The sequence below is a fragment of the Hyperolius riggenbachi genome, chromosome 2 (genome assembly GCF_040937935.1).
Source record: "Hyperolius riggenbachi isolate aHypRig1 chromosome 2, aHypRig1.pri, whole genome shotgun sequence".
NCBI classification, from domain to species: Eukaryota; Metazoa; Chordata; class Amphibia; order Anura; family Hyperoliidae; genus Hyperolius; species Hyperolius riggenbachi.
Genome location: NC_090647.1, coordinates 33,655,697 through 33,677,525, shown reverse-complemented (window position 1 = coordinate 33,677,525; position 21,829 = coordinate 33,655,697). Strand labels below are relative to the sequence as shown.

At 48.9% G+C, this 21,829-nt stretch overlaps 1 protein-coding gene and 1 pseudogene across 1 annotated transcript; one reads left to right on the top strand and one right to left on the bottom strand.

The window, feature by feature from the left end:
• Positions 1-21,829, top strand: part of LOC137545424 (E3 ubiquitin/ISG15 ligase TRIM25-like) — a 55,036-nt pseudogene that overhangs the window by 918 nt on the left and 32,289 nt on the right.
• Positions 11,612-14,179, bottom strand: LOC137543339 (heat shock 70 kDa protein-like). Its single transcript, XM_068264675.1, has one exon. The coding sequence runs from the start codon at positions 13,756-13,758 to the stop codon at positions 11,827-11,829; it is 1,932 nt and encodes a 643-aa protein (XP_068120776.1). The 5' UTR covers positions 13,759-14,179; the 3' UTR covers positions 11,612-11,826.

The following is a 21,829-nucleotide window of genomic DNA, read 5'->3' as shown; positions in this document are numbered from 1 at the left end:
TCGGAGAATTGAGGCTGTAATTTGCCGCAAAAGGTGGACCTACACCATATTAAAGTATATTTTGTTGATTTTCAAGGTGTTTCCATTATTTTGTCTAACCCCTGTATGTGGTTTGGGTCCAATGGGTGAAAAGCACTTTACAAATGTTTCATCGTTGTTGTTGTCTAATCACTGGATTAAGAATATTCTTTATATCATCTAATTGCAGTTCAGGCTTGAGGGGGACACGCCCTCTATGCAACTGGATTGCAGAACTGGTGGAATTCAACTCCTTAACTTAGGTGTATTTGTAATATCTTGAATCCTTCCTCTGAAGCAGATTCCAGAGCGTCTCAGTGACCCCCCTCCCCCCATTCATAACTGTTAATCCAGAATTGCTTCAGTTTCCACTTATAACTGACAGAAAACCACTGAATTGCGCCAGTTATGTGAGAGTGCCCGGCCCAGGCTGCTGATAAAGACACCTCTCAACATGACACCCAGCGCCTCAGTGGCCAATCAGGTCATCTGGGCGCACAGCACAGACCGCATAGCGCTAGATGAAGCTGCGGCTATGGCAGCAATGTTATACGTGTGATTCGGGGTTTCGCCCATCCCCAAATAATTTCTCAGAGTTGCTGCGACTCAGAGTGGAAAAAGTAATTAACGCCATCCAGTATTGCCTGGGGGGGACTCTCGTCTCACACTGCGCCCAGCTGACTGGGTGGCCGAACTATACGTACGCCTCAGTGGGCCAGGAAAATTATTCTTGTTTTTATTCTTTATGTATTCTGATATTCCCATGTAAATTCCACTGTATGTCTATATCAGTGATTCTGTAGCGGCATCCTCTAAAAATGCATATAAAAGCAGCTTGTGGCAAGATGTGCAGCTTCACTGAGCCTGCATCAATATCCATAGCCGGGGATTCAGCCAAATAGCCTAGGCATGTGCCCAGGGCCTGGTGATTGGGGAATAGCAGGAATACATTTTGAGCACTGAACCCCTCAAATTCACAAATAGTTTACCAAATAGGCCAGGAGACAGACAGGACGAGCCAAAGCTATTCATTTGTCCAGGATAGGTTTTACTTTTATCTGCCCCTGATCATATGGAGCAAGGGGGCGGATCTACATCAGAATCTCAGAGTGGTAGGGGGCGTGCCACAGAGCAGACAATATAAAGGTTGTCCCTGGGAGTCCATGAGACACTGGCTGAGGAGATTGGAGCCAGAAATCATAGAACTAGAAGACAGTACAGGAAGGAGTTCTTTGGCACAGTGCTATATCTCTACTGATTCCATTGGAAAGGGAAGGTTTTTAAAAGCAAGTCTGGAGACTTTAAAGGTCACCTGTAGTGACAGGAGTATGTAGGTTGGCATCTTTATCCCCTTTTATAAATGCTGGTGGTCCTCCTGATCCTCTGGCTGCAGAAATATCTGAGTCACACCTGAAACAAGCATGCGGCTGGTGAAGTCACCTGAACTAAAGCGAATAAATCACAGAATGCACTTACAGTATGTGCACCTTATAAGCATGGGATAGTTCAGTCTCAGGCCAAACAGTAATCCGTATCCCGTAGCAACGAGTGGGCAGTATCAGTGCATTTTCTAGGCCAAAATGCACCCAGGGCGAGGGTGTAAAAATTGAGCCCCCCCGTGGAGCCAGATATACGTGCTCGCAGTATAGGTTAGCCAGGTCTAGTTGCACTCAGTATAGGTAGCCAGCTATAGGTCCCCCCAGTATAGGTAGCCAGGCATAGGTGCCCCAGTATAGGTGCCCGGGTATTGGTCCCCCCAGTATAGGTAGCCAGACATAGGTGCCCCAGTATACTTGCCCCCAGTACAGGTTAGCCAGGTAGGTGCCTCCAGTATAGGTAGCCGGTATAGTTGCCCCCAGTATAGGTCAGATAGGCAGGTGCCCCCTGTACAGGTTAGCTAGGTGGGTGCCTCTAATATAAGGAGTCAGAATAGTTGCCCCCAGCATAGGTTAGATAGGTAGGTGCCCCCAGTATAGGTTAGTTAGGTAGGTGCCTCCAATATAGGTAGCCAGTATAGTTGCCACCAGTATAGTCTAGGTAGGTAGGCGCCCCCAATATAGGTTAGATAAGTAGGTGCCCCCCAGTATAGGTTAGATTAGGTAGGTGCCTCCAATATAGGTAGCCAGTATAGTTGCCACCAGTATAGTCTAGGTAGGTAGGCGCCCCCAATATAGGTTAGATAAGTAGGTGCCCCCCAGTATAGGTTAGATTAGGTAGGTGCCCCCCTGTATAGGTTAGATAGGTAGCTGCCCCCAAGTATAGGTTAGATTAGGTAGCTGCCCCTCAGTATAGGTTAGATAGGTAGCTGTCCCCCAGTATAGGTTAGATTAGGTAGCTGTCCCCCAGTATAGGTTAGCTAGGTAGCTGCCCCCCAGTATAGGTTAGATTAGGTAGCTGCCCCCCAGTATAAGTTAGATTAGGTAGGTGCCCCCCCAGTATAAGTTAGATAGGTAGCTGCCCCCCAGTATAGGTTAGATAGGTAGGTGCCCCCCAGTATAGGTTAGATTAGGTAGGTGCCCCCCCAGTATAGGTTAGATAGGTAGCTGCCCCCCAGTATAGGTTAGATTAGGTAGGTGCCCCCCAGTATAGGTTAGATTAGGTAGCTGCCCCCCAGTGTGGTTAGATTAGGTAGATAGGTGCCCCCCAGAATAGGTTAGATAGGTAGCTGCCCCCCAGCATATTTAGGTACCCGCCCCCCCCCCCCCCATAATGGAGGGGGGAGTCAGCCACGGGGAGGGCAGTCCGACTTCTCCCTCCCTTCCTCTCCACTGGCCACCCTCCGTGCTCCCCCCTCTGAGTCTGACTGCAGAGTAAGCACAGGGAAGCGCTGTGTACAGACAGCAACTGCAGAGTGAGCGCAGGGAAGTGCTGTGTACAGACAGCAACTCACCTGCCTGCATTCCAATCGCCGCTCACTCGCCGCTGGTCACCTCCTCTGCCCAGCCGCTAATACACACACACTGCTTCCTGCTAAACAGGAAGCAGCATGTGTATCAGCGGCTAGGCAGAGGAGGAGACTAGCAGCGAGTGATCGGCGATTGGAACGCAGGCAGGTGAGTTGCTGTCTGTACACAGCGCTCACTCTGCAGTCAGACTCGGAGGGGGGAGCATGGAGGGCGGCCCGCAGAGAGGAAGTGAGGGAGAGGTCGGGCTGCCCTCCCCGTGGCTGACTCCACCCTCCATTACAGCGCCCCCACTCCTTCAGCGCTCAGGGTGGCCACACGGGTCGCACGGCCCTAGAAACGGGCATGATATGTATCCAGACACCAGTGAGGGTCCTTCACCGCCTTTGTAGGTAGGACACACTTCAAATAAAGGCTTGATATGACCTTGGTAACTATGCGCTCAGTAGATCAGGCTGTAGGACTTCTGGGTGAAAATGGATGGAAGTCTTAGAGCCTGATCTACCAAGCCGTTTTGGTGGAAAGTAGCACTGGTGACTGTAGAGGCCTTCAGTATCCCCCCAGTATTCCAGCGTCCCTATTGGGCCTTTATTTATGGTGAGTCTCCCGCATACAGGTGTGATGGAGGATCCTCACTGGTTTCTGAATATATATGCAGTATTTCTACTCACTCGTTGCTAGGTGATATGGATTGTTGTTTGGCCTGAGAGGGAACTAGGAACTGATTTACAGTGACTGGATAGCGTACTGGTTAAGGGCTCTGCCTCTGACACAGGTGACTACAGTTTGAATCTCGGCTCTTCCCGTTCAGTAAGTCAGCACCGATTCAGTAAGAAACAAGCCTCCCTAACACTGCTACAGCCTACTGATCGCTACCTTGGGCAGTTCTGGCACTTTAAGTCCACCAGGAGAAAAGCACTCTGTAAATGTTATGTGTCTTGTCTACGTTCTGTAATTTATCACTGGTGGCATCTTTAGTTCTGTCAGGTGCACCGCTGCGGAATGTTTGTGTCCCGAAATGAGTAAAAAAAGTACATGGTCTCCCAGAGTGCACTTGGGCAGGAGGCTGTGTGACATCATAGCCTAGGCTAAGCAGCACTGGGAAGGCGGGGCTACGTACCAATATACAGCAATATATTGATATAGGATGTGTTTATGCTGCTGAAACCAGGAAAATGATAAAAATATGCAGAATAATTTACTACATTCTGTACTCCCACTCCTATAGATTGCGATGAACTCTTTATGCCAATGGCCAAAACCTCTACTAACATTATTATTCAAGAGAAAAGCTACAAGATATTCTATGAATGTTACCAAACTCCGAAAATGTATCCAAAATCTGCAGATCCCCATCTGTTCAGTGTTTTCATTGCTCAGACATTAACGCTGACACAGCACACTGCTGGTGGCATAGCCTCCCTATTAGCGATGTTTGCACATGGTTACGGCATTTCAACAGTGTGAGATCTCTCATGTATGACAAGATTTGCTTTACATCCGAAACATTTCCCATACTCAACACATGCTCAGGGCTTGAAAATTATGTGGGATCTTTCATGTATGCCAAGGTTTGCTTTACCTATGAAGTATTTCCCACACTCAGCAAATAAATAGGGCTTCCCAATATTGTGAAATCTATCATGTATGAAAAGGTTTGATCTACCTTTGAAACATTTCCCACACTCAGCACATGGTTAGGGCTTCTCAATAGTATGAGATCACTCATATATGGCAAGGGTTGCTTTATCTTTGAAACATTTCCCACACTCAGCATATAAATTGGGCTTCCCAATATTGTGAGATGTATCTTGTATGACAAGATTTTCTCTGTCTCTGAAACATTTCCCACACTCAGCACATGGTTAGGGAGTCTCAGTAGTGTAAGATGTCTTATCTGTGACAAGGTTTACTTTACCTCCTAGACATTTCCCACACCCAGCACACCATTAGGGCTTCTCAATAGCATGAGGTCACTTACTTATGACAAGAGTTGCTTGTTGGGATGATCAATGAGATGCAAATATTTCCAAGTTCATGTAGGATTAAGTAAATATTTATGCAAATATATGCAGCTTGAAAGTGGACCAATGAAGTCCCACCCAGGTTTAAATTGTTTGGTCCATTTTCAAGCTGAAAATATTTCCTTAAAAAGTATATATAAATCTGCACAAACTCCTAATATTTGCACCTTATTGATCCTCCCTCTTTGCTTTACCTCCAAAGGATTTCCCACACTCAGCACATGGTTTGGGCTTCTCTATAATGTGAGATCACTCATGTATGACAAGATTTGCTCTACCTCAGAAACATTTCCCACACTCAGCACATGGTTTGGGCTTCTCTATAATGTGAGATCTCTCATGTATGACAAGATTTGCTCTACCTCAGAAACATTTCCCACACTCAGCACATGATTAGGGATTCACAATAGTGAGCGATCTTTCATCTATGATAAGATTTGCTTACCTCTGTAACACTTACCACTCCCAGGCTCCAGAGGAGGTGTCCCGTCGGTATATGGAAGCCATCCTGGCGGAATGCCAGGACCGTTGTAGTTGGGCTCAGTGGGCGCATGCTCCTAGCCCCTTTGTAGTCACATGGGGGTGTGGCTTCAGCACTTGCGTGGAGGTCAGGGTATTTAAACCCTAAACAAACAGCGCTCAGTGCGGTTAAATCACAGTTGCAGTCATGGCGTGCTCACACTGTTTTTCCTGCCAGTCCTGTTACACCTGTCATGTCTTTAGTCTTGTCATACCAGTGTAGACACGCCAGTCCTGTCTCATCAGTCTTCATCCTCCTTCCCTTATGGCAAGGTTAACCCCTCCTGTTCTTCTAATCTCTGCTTGGGCAGTCCTAGGGGTCCTGACCTGGTGGGCACCAGGCAGCAACATAGTCTGCCACCCATTAAATGTGACGGCCTATCATCCTATGTGGGGTGCGCTGGCGAAGACCCGTGCTCACTTGGGAGCAAGCGTTGGGAGTGCCTGCATCAATCACTGGTGCAGAGATCGGCAAAACCCTGACAACCTCCAAGATATTTCCCACACTCAGCACATAATAGGGCTTCCCAATTTTGCCAGATCACCCATGTATGACAAGCTTTGCTCCACCTCTGAAACATTTCCCACACTCAGCACATGGTTTGAGCTTCTCAGTAGTGTGAGATCTATCATGTATAATATGGATTGTTTTACCTTCAAAATATTTCCCACGCTTAGCACATGGTAAGGGCTTCTCAATAGTGTGAGATCTCTCGTGTATGACATGGTTTGCTTTAACTTCAGAACATTTCCCACACTCAGTCTGATAATGGCTTTTCTTCACTGTGAGATCACTAATGTGTGACTTTCTGTACAAAACATTTCCCACCCTCAGCACATGAATAGAGTTTATCACCAGCGTTAGATTTCTCGTGTCTATCAAGTTTTGCTTATCACTAAACAGGATTAGAGATGGTCAGAATCGCTCTATTCTGATGACATTCACAGTTATGGCGTTTGCACTGAAGGCAATGGAGCGCCATCTATGAGTTAATTACAAAGCCTCCAGACATGCTATCATTGCTATATTTGCTGTGTATTTTGGGCCCCTGAGTAATACACACCCCATGATCCATATCGGGAGGCACTCTGCATAAAAGGATTGGCACAGCTTTCCCCCCATTGCATTGCAGAACACCTTTGTCCAGTGCAATGTATATGGAACACATATGGATGTAGTCTAGGCTGCAGGCAGGCTTCATACAGGGTGGGGCAATAAGGACCGGTCACCTCTTGCTCTATCCCTGCTGTGTGTGTCCTCTGGCTTTATGGAAGCCTGTGCCGCCTGCATTGCTGCTGTATGGGTAATGCTCATGTACAGTGGCCACTGCAGGTGGCACAGACTTCAGTAAAGCTGGAAGGACACACACAGCAGGGATGGAGTAAGGGGAGCACAGGGACAGGCCGGCCAGTGTATACCTGGATACTCGCACTCGTGACAGACAGCTGGGCCGGTATTTCTTGCGCCACCCTGAACTTTATAACAGCAGGGGAGGGGTTTGTTGCCTAGGCTACAGTCAGGATTTATTTATGGGGAGGCGTGTATCATGTAGGCCGCAGGCAGGTAATGGTGTAACCACAGTCCCCACTACACCAGTGACTGCAGAAGTGCCTGGGGACTAAGGGAGACCCCCTCTCTCGTTCCCATCCAAATAGCAGAGCAGTGGAGCATAAACACAATCTTCAGCTCTTCTTCAAAGCCGACATTCAGCATGCAGCAGCGTTCCTCCATCAGGGTCCTGCATGCAGGTCATGTGACATCAGGAGCCTATGCAGGAACATTGCTGCATGCTGAATGGTTGCAGTGAAGAGTAGACCTGAGTACCTGGACTTTTATGCTCAGCTATTCGATTGTGGGGTTGAGGCAAATTGCACATGTCACCCCTCCTCCCTCGCCCGTGTCTAGGGATTAAACTCCATACTGACCACCATGCTTACTAAGGGGCGGAGGAGGGATTTGTATACTGATAACACCAATTAAGCTGAGAAGGCTACTTAATATGACCACAATTACTTAGGAAAGGACTGAATTATTGAAATGGTAGGACTTATATGCTACATACACACTTGAGATAAAAGTCTTTGGAAAATGAAAGATCACAGACCAATTTTACCCCATTCCATGTAGTATGAGAGCCATACCTACACAGTCTATTCCATGGAGCTGAACTCCCCATTAGAGATGGGCCGAACCTCCGATTTTAGGTTCGCGAACCGGGTTCGCGAACTTTCGCGGAACGTTTGGTTCGCGTTAAAGTTCGCGAACCGCAATAGACTTCAATGGGGATGCGAACTTTGAAAAAAAAAATTATGCTGGCCACAAAAGTGATGGAAAAGATGTTTCAAGGGGTCTAACACCTGGAGGGGGGCATGGCGGAGTGGGATAGATGCCAAAAGTCCCCGGGAAAAATCTGGATTTGACGCAAAGCAGCGTTTTAAGGGCAGAAATCACACTGAATGCTAAATGACAGGCCTAAAGTGCTTTAAAACATCTTGCATGTGTATACATCAATCAGGTAGTGTAATTAAGGTACTGCTTCACACTGACACACCAAACTCACCGTGTAACGCACCGCAAACAGCAGTGGCGGGTTCACTAAACAGGTATACAGTGGCGGGTCCACTGAACAGAACAGGTATGCAGTGGCGGGTTCACTAAACAGGTATACAGTGGCGGGTCCACTGAACAGAACAGGTATGCAGTGGCAGGTCCACTGAACACAACAGGTATGCAGTGGCGGGTTCACTAAACAGGTATACAGTGGCGGGTCCACTGAACAGAACAGGTATGCAGTGGCGGGTCCACTGAACAGAACAGGTATGCAGTGGCGGGTTCACTAAACAGGTAAACAGTGGCGGGTCCACTGAACAGAACAGGTATGCAGTGGCAGGTTCACTGAACACAACAGGTATGCAGTGGCGGGTTCACTAAACAGGTATACAGTGGCGGGTCCACTGAACAGAACAGGTATGCAGTGGCGGGTTCACTGAACACAACAGGTATGCAGTGGCGGGTTCACTAAACAGGTAAACAGTGGCGGGTCCACTGAACAGAACAGGTATGCAGTGGCAGGTTCACTGAACACAACAGGTATGCAGTGGCGGGTTCACTAAACAGGTATACAGTGGCGGGTCCACTGAACAGAACAGGTATGCAGTGGCGGGTTCACTGAACACAACAGGTATGCAGTGGCGGGTTCACTAAACAGGTATTCAGTGGCGGGTCCACTGAACAGAACAGGTATGCAGTGGCGGGTTCACTGAACACAACAGGTATGCAGTGGCGGGTTCACTAAACAGGTAAACAGTGGCGGGTCCACTGAACAGAACAGGTATGCAGTGGCAGGTTCACTGAACACAACAGGTATGCAGTGGCGGGTTCACTAAACAGGTATACAGTGGCGGGTCCACTGAACAGAACAGGTATGCAGTGGCGGGTCCACTGAACAGAACAGGTATGCAGTGGTGGGTTCACTAAACAGGTATACAGTGGCGGGTCCACTGAACAGAACAGGTATGCAGTGGCAGGTTCACTGAACACAACAGGTATGCAGTGGCGGGTTCACTAAACAGGTATACAGTGGCGGGTCCACTGAACAGAACAGGTATGCAGTGGCAGGTCCGCTGAACACAACAGGTATGCAGTGGCGGGTTCACTAAACAGGTAAACAGTGGCGGGTCCACTGAACAGAACAGGTATGCAGTGGCAGGTTCACTGAACACAACAGGTATGCAATGGTGGGTTCACTGAACAGGTATGCAGTGGTGGGTTCACAGCACAGGTATGCAGTGGTGGGTTCACAGCACAGGTATGCAGTGGCGGGTTCACTGAACAGTACAGGTATACAGTGGCAGGTTCACTGAACAGGTATGCAGTGGCGGTTTCACTGAACAGTACAGGTATACAGTGGCAGGTTCACTGAACAGGTATGCAGTGGCGGGTTCAATGAACAGTACAGGTATACAGTGGCGGGTTCACTGAACAGGTATGCAGTGGTGGGTTCACAGCACAGGTATGCAGTGGTGGGTTCACAGCACAGGTATGCAGTGGTGGGTTCACAGCACAGGTATGCAGTGGTGGGTTCACAGCACAGGTATGCAGTGGTGGGTTCACAGCACAGGTATGCAGTGGTGGGTTCACAGCACAGGTATGCAGTGGTGGGTTCACAGCACAGGTATGCAGTGGTGGGTTCACAGCACAGGTATGCAGTGGTGGGTTCACAGCACAGGTATGCAGTGGTGGGTTCACAGCATAGGTATGCAGTGGCGGGTTCACAGCACAGGTATGCAGTGGTGGGTTCACAGCACAGGTATGCAGTGGTGGGTTCACAGAACAGGTATGCAGCCAGCCCAGGAACAAGTTAAGCCTAACTAATCTTTCCCTGAGAGACAGTCTGCAGCAGCTCGCCCTACTCTCACTAATGCAGGCACACGAGTGGCCGTAATGGCCGCCGCTGCCTGCCTTATATAAGGGGGGGTGGGGCTCCAGGGGCTAGTGTAGCCTAATTGGCTACACTGGGCCTGCTGACTGTGATGTAGAGGGTCAAAGTTGACCCTCATAGTGCATTGTGGGGCGAACCGAACTTCCGGAAACGTTCGCCTGCGGGAGGCGAACGCGAACCACCGAAGTTCGCCGGGAACCGTTCGCCGGCGAACCGTTCGGCCCATCTCTACTCCCCATCAGATAAAAATCTTTGCAAGATGCTGCACACACAGATGCTGTACAGACACAAAAGATCAGTATCTGCAAAATGCATTCATAGCCTATGATATCTGCAGATCATCATACACACCTTGTTTAACTGACATTCATTTGCATATCTGACAATCATCTGCAGATCAGATCCACCAGGATGGGAGGGGGGGAGGGGGGGGCATGACATTATGACATTTCCGCAGGGGGCCTCATGGCTAATATTTACACCCTTGCAAAGCGGCCTTCTTTTATTGCTGTCTCTGATTTCCTGCCCTTGGAATTATTGCATGGAGACTAAAGATGATCAATGAGATGCAAATGTTTCCTAGTTCATGCAGATTTATGGACATCTTTATGGAAATATACGCAATTTGAAAATGGACCAATCCAGTCCCACCCAGGTGTAAATTAATTGGCCCATTTCAAGCTGCATATATTGCCATAAAAATGTCCATAAATCTGCATGAATTCTGAGATATTTGCATCTCATTGATCATCCCTAATGGAGACATCTCCCCAGTGGGGACACAGACAGCAATAAACCCCCAACACCTTCTCACACAACCCAACACTGACACTAATGTTCTCCTGGAATGTACTTGCAGCTTCTTCTATTACCATCACATCTAACACATAATGTCACAGCTCACACAGCAGTGTAAGAATCCCATTGGAGCTCCTGCGCTGCTCACTGGCTGCCTAACCCAGGAGGCTGCTCTATCAATGCTGCTGCAAAGACCCTGGAGTACAAGTTCAGCAGCTGCAGAGAGCAGCCAGACAGCTTCCAACACACATTCTCACTGCTGGCTGCTGCCATTCATTTCCTATTGCTCAACTCTATTTTTTTTTCATTTTTGCTAAACTGCAGAACCCGATAAGTAAAAAACAACTTTCATAATTCTGGCCTGTACTTAGCAATGGTAGATAGTGGTCACTGTACATGGTGCTGAATGTATGCATAATATATAGAAGAACGCAGGAAATGCCATTGCTGACCTCCTTCTGGGAATGTAAGGTGCCCGGCTGTCATGCCAACCATCTGCCTATCATAGCTGTAAAGGGGCAGGCTTACAACAAGTATGCAGATGAGGAAAGCCACGCCCAATGCCTGATCTGCATACTGATTCTAGCTGGGTGACATATAATACATTATAGCCAGAGGATCAGCACGACAGCCAATAAACTACCATGGATTAAGCAGGCCAGCAAAGGCAGCCTCTATGTGCTATAAACACGACAATACTGTTAAACTATAAAAAAAACACGAAAAATGTATTTACACCAAAATATCAAATTTAATTAAAAAAAAGTATATATTTACAGACAAAATAATTTCTAAACTATAAGTGGACTGGATTGGTCTTGTAACATGGAAATTGGAAAACTTTATACAACTTACAAAACACTTTCCACACCCCCACCTCCCCCGCCCCGCTCCCGCCATTATCCTCCACCCATTCAGAGGCACTCAGTCCCAGAGCTCACATTCAAGTCCTCATATCTTATCTCACCTTTCCTGTACAGTCCTTTATTGTCCATACTTATAAATGAGGTACCAGGAAATAATCCTTCAGAGAAACAGCAGCCTCAGCCTTGCGAGTCCTGCTCAGCACCAAGGTTTGCTGCAAGTCCCAAAGTATTATATAATTGGTCTGTATTCAAGTCCTTAATCCACCTCTTCTATGGTGGGCCCAGGGTTGGCTCCCTGCCTGGCTTGGGCACCACAGCTGGCTCCAGGCATCCCACTTCCTGTGGCCCCCTGGTACAGTCTGCTGATAATGGGATTGCACACTCTCTCCAGCTCCTTCTGCTGATGGAGGTACTCCTCTTTCTCAGCAAGCTGGTTCCGCTCCAGCCAAGACAGGACCTCATTGCATTTATCCACAATGGCCTTCTTATCGGAGGCACCGATTTTGTCCTTGATGCCGTCATCCTCCACAGTGTTCTTCAGATTAAAGACGTAAGATTCCAATGAGTTCCTAGCAGCAATCTTCTCTCTCTGGGCCTCATCGTCCGCCTTGTACCTTTCTGCCTCCTGCACCATCTTCTCAATTTCCTCTTTGCTCAGTCTGCCCTTATCGTTAGTAATGGTGATTTTGTTCTGCTTGCCTGAGCTTTTGTCCATAGCAGACACGTTCAGGATACCATTAGCATCAATGTCAAAGGTTACTTCAATCTGCGGCACCCCTCGAGGAGCTGGGGGTATGCCGCTTAGCTCAAACTTGCCCAGGAGATTGTTGTCCTTTGTCATTGCTCTCTCCCCCTCAAAGACCTGGATGAGGACACCTGGCTGGTTGTCAGAGTAGGTGGTGAAGGTCTGGGTCTGCTTGGTGGGGATGGTAGTGTTGCGTTTGATGAGGACAGTCATCACGCCTCCAGCTGTTTCCAGACCAAGAGAGAGTGGTGCCACATCCAGCAGGAGCAGATCTTGGACTTTCTCGGACTTGTCACCGGTCAGGATGGCAGCCTGCACTGCAGCTCCATAGGCCACAGCCTCGTCAGGGTTGATGCTCTTGTTTAGCTCCTTCCCATTGAAGAGGTCTTGAAGGAGCTTCTGGACCTTGGGAATACGGGTAGATCCTCCAACCAGAACAATGTCATGGATCTGAGACTTGTCCAACTTGGCATCTCTCAGGGCCTTTTCAACAGGTTCCAGGGTTCCCCTGAAGAGGTCTGAGCACAGTTCCTCAAAGCGTGCCCTGGTGATGGAAGTGTAGAAGTCAACGCCCTCATGCAGGGAGTCAATCTCAATGCTGGCTTGGGTGCTGGAGGACAGGGTGCGCTTGGCTCTCTCACAAGCTGTTCTCAGCCTCCTCAGGGCTCTCTTGTTTTGGCTGATGTCCTTCCTGTGCTTGCGTTTGAATTCCTCCACAAAGTGGTTCACCATGCGGTTGTCAAAGTCTTCTCCACCCAGGTGGGTGTCACCGGCTGTGGCCTTCACCTCAAAAACGCCATCATCGATGGTGAGGATGGAGACATCAAAAGTGCCGCCTCCCAAGTCAAAGATCAGGACGTTGTGCTCCCCACGGCTACCTCTATCCAGGCCGTAAGCGATGGCGGCAGCTGTGGGCTCATTGATGATTCTCAGGACGTTTAAACCGGCGATGGCTCCGGCATCCTTGGTGGCTTGGCGCTGGGAGTCATTGAAATAAGCCGGCACAGTGATCACTGCGTTCTTTACAGGGTGACCCAGATAGGCCTCAGCCGTCTCCTTCATCTTCAGCAACACCATGGAAGAGATCTCCTCAGGGGAGAAAGTCTTCTCTTCTCCTTTGTACTCCACCTGGACTTTGGGCTTGCCGCTGTGGCTTACAACCTGGAACGGCCAGTGCTTCATGTCAGCCTGGACCACGGGGTCATCGTACTTTCTGCCGATCAGCCTCTTGGCATCAAAGACGGTGTTCTGCGGGTTCATGGCCACCTGGTTTTTGGCGGCATCTCCGATCAGCCTCTCGGTATCGGTGAAGGCCACGTAGCTGGGGGTGGTGCGGTTGCCCTGGTCATTGGCGATTATCTCCACCTTGCCGTGCTGGAAGACGCCAACGCAGGAATAGGTAGTTCCCAGGTCAATGCCAATGGCCACGTCCTTAGGAGCCATCTTGTAGCAGATGTGTGTGTCTTGTCTAGGCTCAGTAGATGAAGCTTGCTTGTCTTCTCTCTGCAGTGCGGAGGTCAGTAGATGAGGCTGCTGTGTACTCTCCCCCTCTAGATGCTGCGCTCTGTCTTCTCTCTGCAGTGCTGTGGTGACTGGTCAGTAGATGAAGATGCTGTGCTGGGAAGTCAGCTGTAGTATCTCTGCAGTGCTGAGGTCAGTAGATGAAGCTGCAGTGCTGAATGTTCTCTCTGTAGAGCGGAGATCAGCTGTAGTCTCTCTGCAGTGACAGTAAAACTATCTGACTCTCTGGCTGCTGCTCTGTTATATTTATACTCACCGCCTCCTCTGAGAGAAGCTTCTCGTGCAATCCTGAACAGCCTCCCGGCTACGCGCAGAGACTTCACCAGAGTAACCAGCCCGAAGCTTTACGAGACTTCTTTGCTCGAAGTTTCCTGAGCCTTCTCCACAGCAGGAGCAGCAGCCAATCAGCGCTCAGACTGCTCAGGTCTCCTCCAATAGAACGCTCACCCTATGACTGGTGATGTCCGGTTCATGAGTGATTGGTTCATTTGAGCCGGTTCTTTCCTGTGAGTTGAGTGATCCGACTCATCACACTGAACCGAATCAGTTCAGTGGATGATTCAGGTACTGCAGCTGCACAGGGTCCTTTTCCACTGCAAAACCAATTTTGATGTGCATTTTTGTGCTTTTTTTATGCGTTTGCGTTTTTTGACCAATTTTGATGTGCGTTTTTTATGCGTTTGCATTTTTCTGATTGGCAAGTGTCTTGGTTTTTTAAAATAAATACTAGTGGTTAAATCAATACAAAACGCAAAGAGTTTTTTATGCGTTCCTATACTTTACATTGAAACGCAAAAACGCATCATAAACGCACAGACATGCGTTTTTTTTTTTTAATCGTAACGCAGCAGTGGAAAAGGCCAACCAGGATTATTATTTTAAACAGGCTGCACTTAAAGGAGTTATCAGGCATTGGCAAGTAAAATAAGGGATACTAACCCAGGGCTTAGTCCAGCCCCAAGCTCCCAGCATGTCCCTCGCCTCAGCTCTCCCCGCAGCCGTTCGCCGCCGCTGCCTCTCGGGCCCCGGTGATGACGCCAGGCCGACCCGGAGGTCGACCTGTACTGTGCCTGCCTGTCAATCACCGCCACGTGGACCGGAGCGTACTGCTGACAGCGCTGCTAGCGCAGGCGCAGTACAGGCCGATCTCCAGGTCGGCTTGGCGTCATCTCTGGGGACCGAGATGCGGCGGTGGTGAACGGCTCACTGCAGAGCTGCGGCGGGGGACATGCTGGGAGATTGGGGCTGGACGAAGCCCTGGGTTAGTAGCCCTTATTTTACTTGCCAATGCCTGATAGCTGCACGCTTTGCCGTCTGGATTTCGGCAACGCGTGCAGGAGGCAGATACGCACGACATCAGAAAGTGCATAGACTGCACTGATGTTCACACTGCATGTGTTCCGGACCAGTGCGGTCCGCAAACGCATGCTGCACGCATTTTTTAACAAAACGAGCGGCTGACCCATTCACTTTCAGTGCATGGGATCAGCCACGCAATGCATAGAAACGCAGATGGCGTGCGTTTGTACACGTTGCGTTTTGAATGCACGGCCATCCGCGTTTGATGATGTCAACATGGCCTGAGAATCAGCAAACGACTGCGTTTTGCATTTTTGGGCAAAAACGCAGCTAGCGGAAAAGGGCCCAGCTGAAGGAGGAAGAGCCAGGAGGAGGAATAATAGATGTCTGAGCCAATTAGCAGGGGAGGGCAGTGCTAGCCACACACTCCCCAGTGAAATGAATCAAATGATTCGGTTCTTTTTAATGAATTGAATCGATTCATTGAAAAAGAGCCGGACTTCCCATCACTACCGCTGCTGTTCTGTTCTATTTATTCTCTCCACCTCCTCTGAGACTGAGAGAAGCTTCTCGTCCAATCCTGAAAAGCCTCTCGGCCACGCGCAGAGCCGTCACCAGAGTAACTAGCCCGAAGCTTCCCGAGACTTCTCCACAGCAGGAGCAGCAGCCAATCAGCGCTCGGACAGCTCTGGTCTCCTCCAATAGAATGCTCACCCTGTGACTAGACAGGCCTGGGGGCGGGGTCTGCGCGTCACTGATATAGGAAATAGGATTACACAGTATTTGGCATCCCTCGGGCCCCTTCCTATGTGCTCCCTGCTCTTGCTGTACAGGACACTAGAAGTATCACCGCTGGATGTATTAACCCTTTCCTTCACCTTTGCAGAGAGTCTGACCTTTCCCTCTCAGTCTGTATAGCACGTGGCCCCTGTTCATTGAATAAATCATTTAACTGTTTACTCCCCGCTGTGAGCAATCTTCCCCCGATCTTTTCCTTCCTAGTCACGCTGTCTGCCTCTATCACCCCTCCCTGTGGAGACATCTGCCATTTACAGTATTTTGTGTAATTTTTGGCTCAAGTGGAAATGATTTACCACTTGCAATCTTCTGCACAATATGCACATTTTTTTTTTTACAGTAGCACTTGCCAGTGATTGTCAATGAGCTGCATGTGGTATACAAAAAAGTGCATGCTGGCAGTATTTAAAAGGCAAAAAGTATTGAATTGCTGAATTTCAGAAGTTTCAAAAAATAGCGACTGGCCCATAGGAATACATAATTTGTGTTTGGCTAATCGGTTTCCCCCAAGTGTGACACCTGCCTCAGAGAAGTCTCTCCACCCTAAAAACACCAGCGCCAGGGGAGCCCGCAGTGCAGAAGAATGCCTACCAACTTAAAGTGAATGGGAACATCAGAATCACTTTTATTCGCCAAGTACAACAGGGGTCACACTCCGAATTATTTGTGGTTCACATGGCATAGACAAGCACAGAAAAGAAATTTCAAACAGGATAACCAAGAGCACAAGACAGACAAATTAAAGATGTACATTGGTGTAAATAACGACCAACATGTAATATTTCGGGGAGATCTAGAGAGCGGACTAGTGGGGCCTCTATAAGGTCTGCATAGAGTTCGCCTGGGATCTGCATAAGGTCCAAAGTTAGTTCAATTCCGGTCCAGCCAGGCTGTGGTGACTCCATAAAGTTCACATAAAGTCCGCACATAGTCCAAGATTAGCACAGTTCCAGCCAGGCTGTGGTGCCTTACCGACCTGGGCGCTGTGAGGGTGAGCAGCAGAGAGGGTGTGCCACCCTCGGGACAGTACTCCACTAGTTTAGCAGCAGAACTGCTTGGGGGAAGAAGAGTTCCTGCGCCTGGTGGTTTCGGATGGCGCAGGAACTCCTTCACCTGCAGAGCCCGCAGTGCAGAAGAATGCCTGCCAACTTAAAGTGAATGGGAACCTGTATAAAAATAAGTAAACCAAATACTTGCCTAAGGAGAGGGAAGGCTCTGGGTCCTATAGAGCCTCCCATTCCTCTCACAGATCCCTCGTTCCAGTGCTGGCTCCCCCATAGCAGTATTCAACCAAATTGGTACACCTGGGCTCCCGAAGTCCCCTTTGGCAGGATATTCAAATGGTGGAGCTGCCACTGGAGCAGGAACGCTTCATAGGATTTCTAGGTAGAGAGATTTTTTAGGTTGGCACTGCAGCAGCAAATTGTTCCTAAGCAAGGAGCTGGTAGACCCCACGTTGCCTGTCACACCACTGGCTATGGCTGCGTGCTCTGGTCAATAGATAAGCCACATACTGTTTAAGAGAAGGAGAGAGGAGAGGAGGCCGGCACTGCAGTCAAAAATTTATTCCATGGTGCCAATAAAAGGTCATGCAAAAACAAAACATATATTTTTTGCAAACATGTGACATACCAGATGAAGGCTGTGTGGGTAGCGGTGGGTGCTGGGCACTGATTGCCTGACGGCATTTTCGCGCGAAACGGCCGTCAGGCAATCAGTGCCCAGCACCCACCGCTACCCACACAGAGTACAGACTGGTATGTCACATGTTTGCAAAAACGATATGTTTTGTTTTTGCATGACCTTTTATTGGCACCATGGAATAAATTTTTGACTGCAGTGCCGGCCTCCTCTCCTCTCTCTCCTTCTCTTAAACGCTTCATAGGATCCAGAGCCTTCCCTCTCCTTAGGTAAGTATCTGGCTGATTTTTTCTTCCCAGTTCCCATTGACTTTAAAGGAATTTATCAGGCTTCTTTAAAGAAAATAAGTGCTACTTACCCGGGGCTTCGTCCAGCCCCAAGCTCCCAGCATGTCCCTTGCCGCAGCTCCGCCGTCAGCCGTTCACCGCCGCTGCCTTCCGATCCCCGGCGATGATGTCAGGCCGACTTGGAGGTCAGCCTGTACTGCGCCTGCGCGAGTGGCGCTGTCAGTCACCGCCACGTGGACCGGAGCGTACTGCGCTCCAGGTCGGCCTGACATAATCGCCGGGGACCGGGAGGCAGCGGCAGCGAATGGCTGACGGCGGAGCTGCGGTGAGGGACATGCTGGGAGCTTGGGGCTGGACGAAGCCCCGGGTAAGTAGCACTTATTTTCTTTAAAAAATCCTGATAACTCCTTTAAAGGAGTTATCAGGCAAAATTATTGCCCGCGGCGTACTGCGCAGGCGGAGTAGTTCTGCACCTGCGCAGTACACCGCGGGCAACGTGGCCATGATTGACAGTGGCGCTTCACGCAGGCGCAGTAAGGACGACCTCGGGGTCGGCCTCTGCACTGTGCGTGGAGACCGGGACGGCGGCGGAGAGTAGAGCGGTCAGCGTGGGACAGTCGGCTGCAAGGGGCTGGAGAAAGCCCTAGGTGAAGACAAAAAAAGATATTGGGATGCGCAAGGGCTTTGTCACGTACCTCTACCACTGCCCCTGGGGACTGAGGGAGCCACTTCCTGTCACCAATACTTGAATAGAAAAAAACTTACAGTAGATGTCTTCAAAGAGGAATACCAAATTTTATTGAAAAAACATCACAGGTGACCACATAAAACCCCCCTATCCCCCCATAAAACCATACAGGCCGTGTATACTCACTGACCTCATACGCTTCCATGCATACTATACCCAACCACACCATAGATGCACAACTTTTTTTTCGATGGGGTATTAACCCCAGTATTCTTAGCAAAGCTAATCACAATGTGTTGTCAAATATGATGGATCAGTGTAGGCATGATTCTTCCACTTCTTAGCCTGATAGGCACAGCCACATTGGTACCCCTTATCAACAGCTTCAACTCCAATAGAAAGGCTATACTAGCCACAAAAACTTTTCAGTGCAGGTCCCTTTAAGCCTCATACATGATGCAGTTCACATATATCCTGGAAACAGTTCACTCCTTTAGTTGAGCATTATAACAGCTTGTGGACTAACATAGGTGAAAAACTTCTATGTAGCATCCAGACTCCAGTATTGCAACTGGGTGACTGCTATTCCACATATACAGCCTCCAAGGTTAGTCCATATACATCACAAGATGATTCAAGTATTGAACATTACTGCCCAGTCGGGCTCTCACCACTGCTGGACACCAGGGCTGGACATCTTGGGCTTGGCACTTCCTCCTGTTCTGTCCTAGGAGGGCTGTATTGAACACCCTGCAGAGTGGCTGGCCAGGCAGGCAGCGTGGAACACTGAGCAGTTCAGAGGTAACAGCAGCCTGTCACGTCCGTGTTACGTAGAGTGACCAGATTTTTGTGGGTCCAACCTGTAACAGGGAGGGTGGGCGCGGGGGGCGCACGCAGCGCGCCGCGGCGAAAAGTGGGGAGGACTGAGGAGCGCACAGCGATGGAGACCGGGGGGGGGGGGGGCTGCGGCGCACGCCGCGGCGGAAAATGGGCGTGGCCATGACATTGTATGGGCGGAGCTAACGTAATGATGTAACAGCGAGGCATAAGAAAGCAGTGTTTACGCCATGATGTGGTCAAACGAGACTTTGCATCATGGGTGTGCAGAAACTGTGTGATGCTAATAGTATACCGTAACCACAAAGCAGCAAACATAGCCATCTATGACCATTAAATAATAAATGCAGTAACAGTTACCCCGGACACCAGAAACTAAATGCAATGGGTAACATGTCAGCGCAAAATAAACGCAATGCGGGCAACATGTCAGTATTAAATAAACGCAATGCGGGCAAACATGTCAGTACAAAATAAACGCAATGCGGGCAACATGTCAGTACAAAATAAACACACAATGTGCTCGGGGTAACAGCCACCGCATGCAGGACAAGGGGTCACGCTCCCCCCTTCAATCCCCTGCTCACCAGATCACTACTTGATAATCAAGCACATTGTGTGTTGATTAATGCACAGGGTGTACAAGTGTTTTGGAGGTTACCCGCTATGTGCGTATTTTTATCTTGATACAGGTTTAACGCTGCACAGATTCTTATTCCAGAGGCGCTGCTGTGAATTGTTTACAAGCTTGTGAGGAGAACTGCTCAGTTTGACTCTGTGTGGCAGTTAGCATACTGGACAAAATTCTTAAGAGGTGGTGAGCGCTGTGTCGTTTTGATATTGTAGTACAAAATAAACGCAATGCGGGCAAACATTTCACCAGAAAATTACTGCAATGCGGGCAAACATTTCACCAGAAAATTACTGCAATGCGGGCAAACATTTCACCAGAAAATTACTGCAATGCGGGCAAACATTTCACCAGAAAATTAACGCAATGCGGGCAAACATTTCCCCAGAAAAGAAACGCAATGCGGGCAAACATTTCCCCAGAAAAGAAACGCAATGCGGGCAAACATTTCACTAGAAAGTAAATGCAATGCGGGCAAACATTTCCCCAGAAAAGAAACGCAATGCGAGCAAACATCCAGAAAAGAAACGCAATGCGGGCAAACATTTCACTAGAAAGTAAACGCAATGCGGGCAAACATTTCCCCAGAAAAGAAACGCAATGCGGGCAAACATTTCCCCAGAAAAGAAACGCAATGCGGGCAAACATTTCACCAGAAAAGAAACGCAATGCGGGCAAACATTTCACCAGAAAAGAAATGCAATGCGGGCAAACATTTCACCAGAAAATAAATGCAATGCAGACAAACATTTCACCAGAAAAGAAACGCAATGCGGGCAAACATTTCACTAGAAAAGAAACGCAACGCGGGCAAACATTTCACCAGAAAAGAAACGCAATGCGGGCAAACATTTTACCATTTACCTTTGACTGCTATCATGAGCGGACACGCTCACTAGCTCTTTGTTATTTTATTATCTTGTATTTTACACCCTAGCACTATTGCACTTATAGCACATTATGTTTTCCCTTGAAAAAGCTTCATTTTAGAAGTGAAACATGTTGGGTTTATTTTTGGTGGGGGGTATCGTGTAATATACTTTATGATATCGCTGAGCTGAAGGGGTGCGATTGCAATCACATTGTTGTACTTATAATGTACCCCTAGCTCAGTTATTTACACAGAGTATGTATTTGTTATGAAAGCAGTTAGTCAGTGTATTTTATAAATCATTATTAAAAGTTAAGTTTTATTAACAGTCCCCTCATATAGAGGGTACTCTGTTGTTCAAACATTTTACCAGAAAAGAAACGCAATGCGGGCAAACATTTCCCCAGAAAAGAAACGCAATGCGGGCAAACATTTCCCCAGAAAAGAAACGCAATGCGGGCAAACATTTCACCAGAAAAGAAACGCAATGCGGGCAAACATTTCACCTGAAAAAGAAAGCATTTACTCACCTAGGAAAAGTCTCCGGCCTCTGGCGCGCTGCTCCCGGGACCTCCTTCCTCCTCCTGCTCGTCTCCCGCGCTGACAGGGCTACGGCAAGATGGCGCCCGAAGCCCTGTACTGGAGACACAAATAGTCTCCAGAACAGGGCTTCGGCAGCCATCTTGCCGTAGCCCTGCTCGCCTGCCGGTGTCGGAACAGACCCCGGAAGACGAGGCTGGAGCGGGGCTGCGGGCAATGAACTGGCACGGCGTCTATAGACGCCGCTGCCAGTTCATAAGGATAGAGTGACCAGAGTCTCGAGGCCGCGACGTCCCGCTGCTGAAAGCGGGAAGTTTCCCGGGACCTCATGCAGCCTGGGACAGCGGACCCCGAATACGGGACGTGTCCCGGGCAATCCGGGACGTCTGGTCACTCTAGTG

What these genes read in the sequence shown, in the direction of transcription:
- LOC137543339 (XM_068264675.1), bottom strand. Translation starts at nt 13,758, where the DNA reads ATGGCTCCTAAGGACGTGGCCATTGGCATTGACCTGGGAACTACCTAT.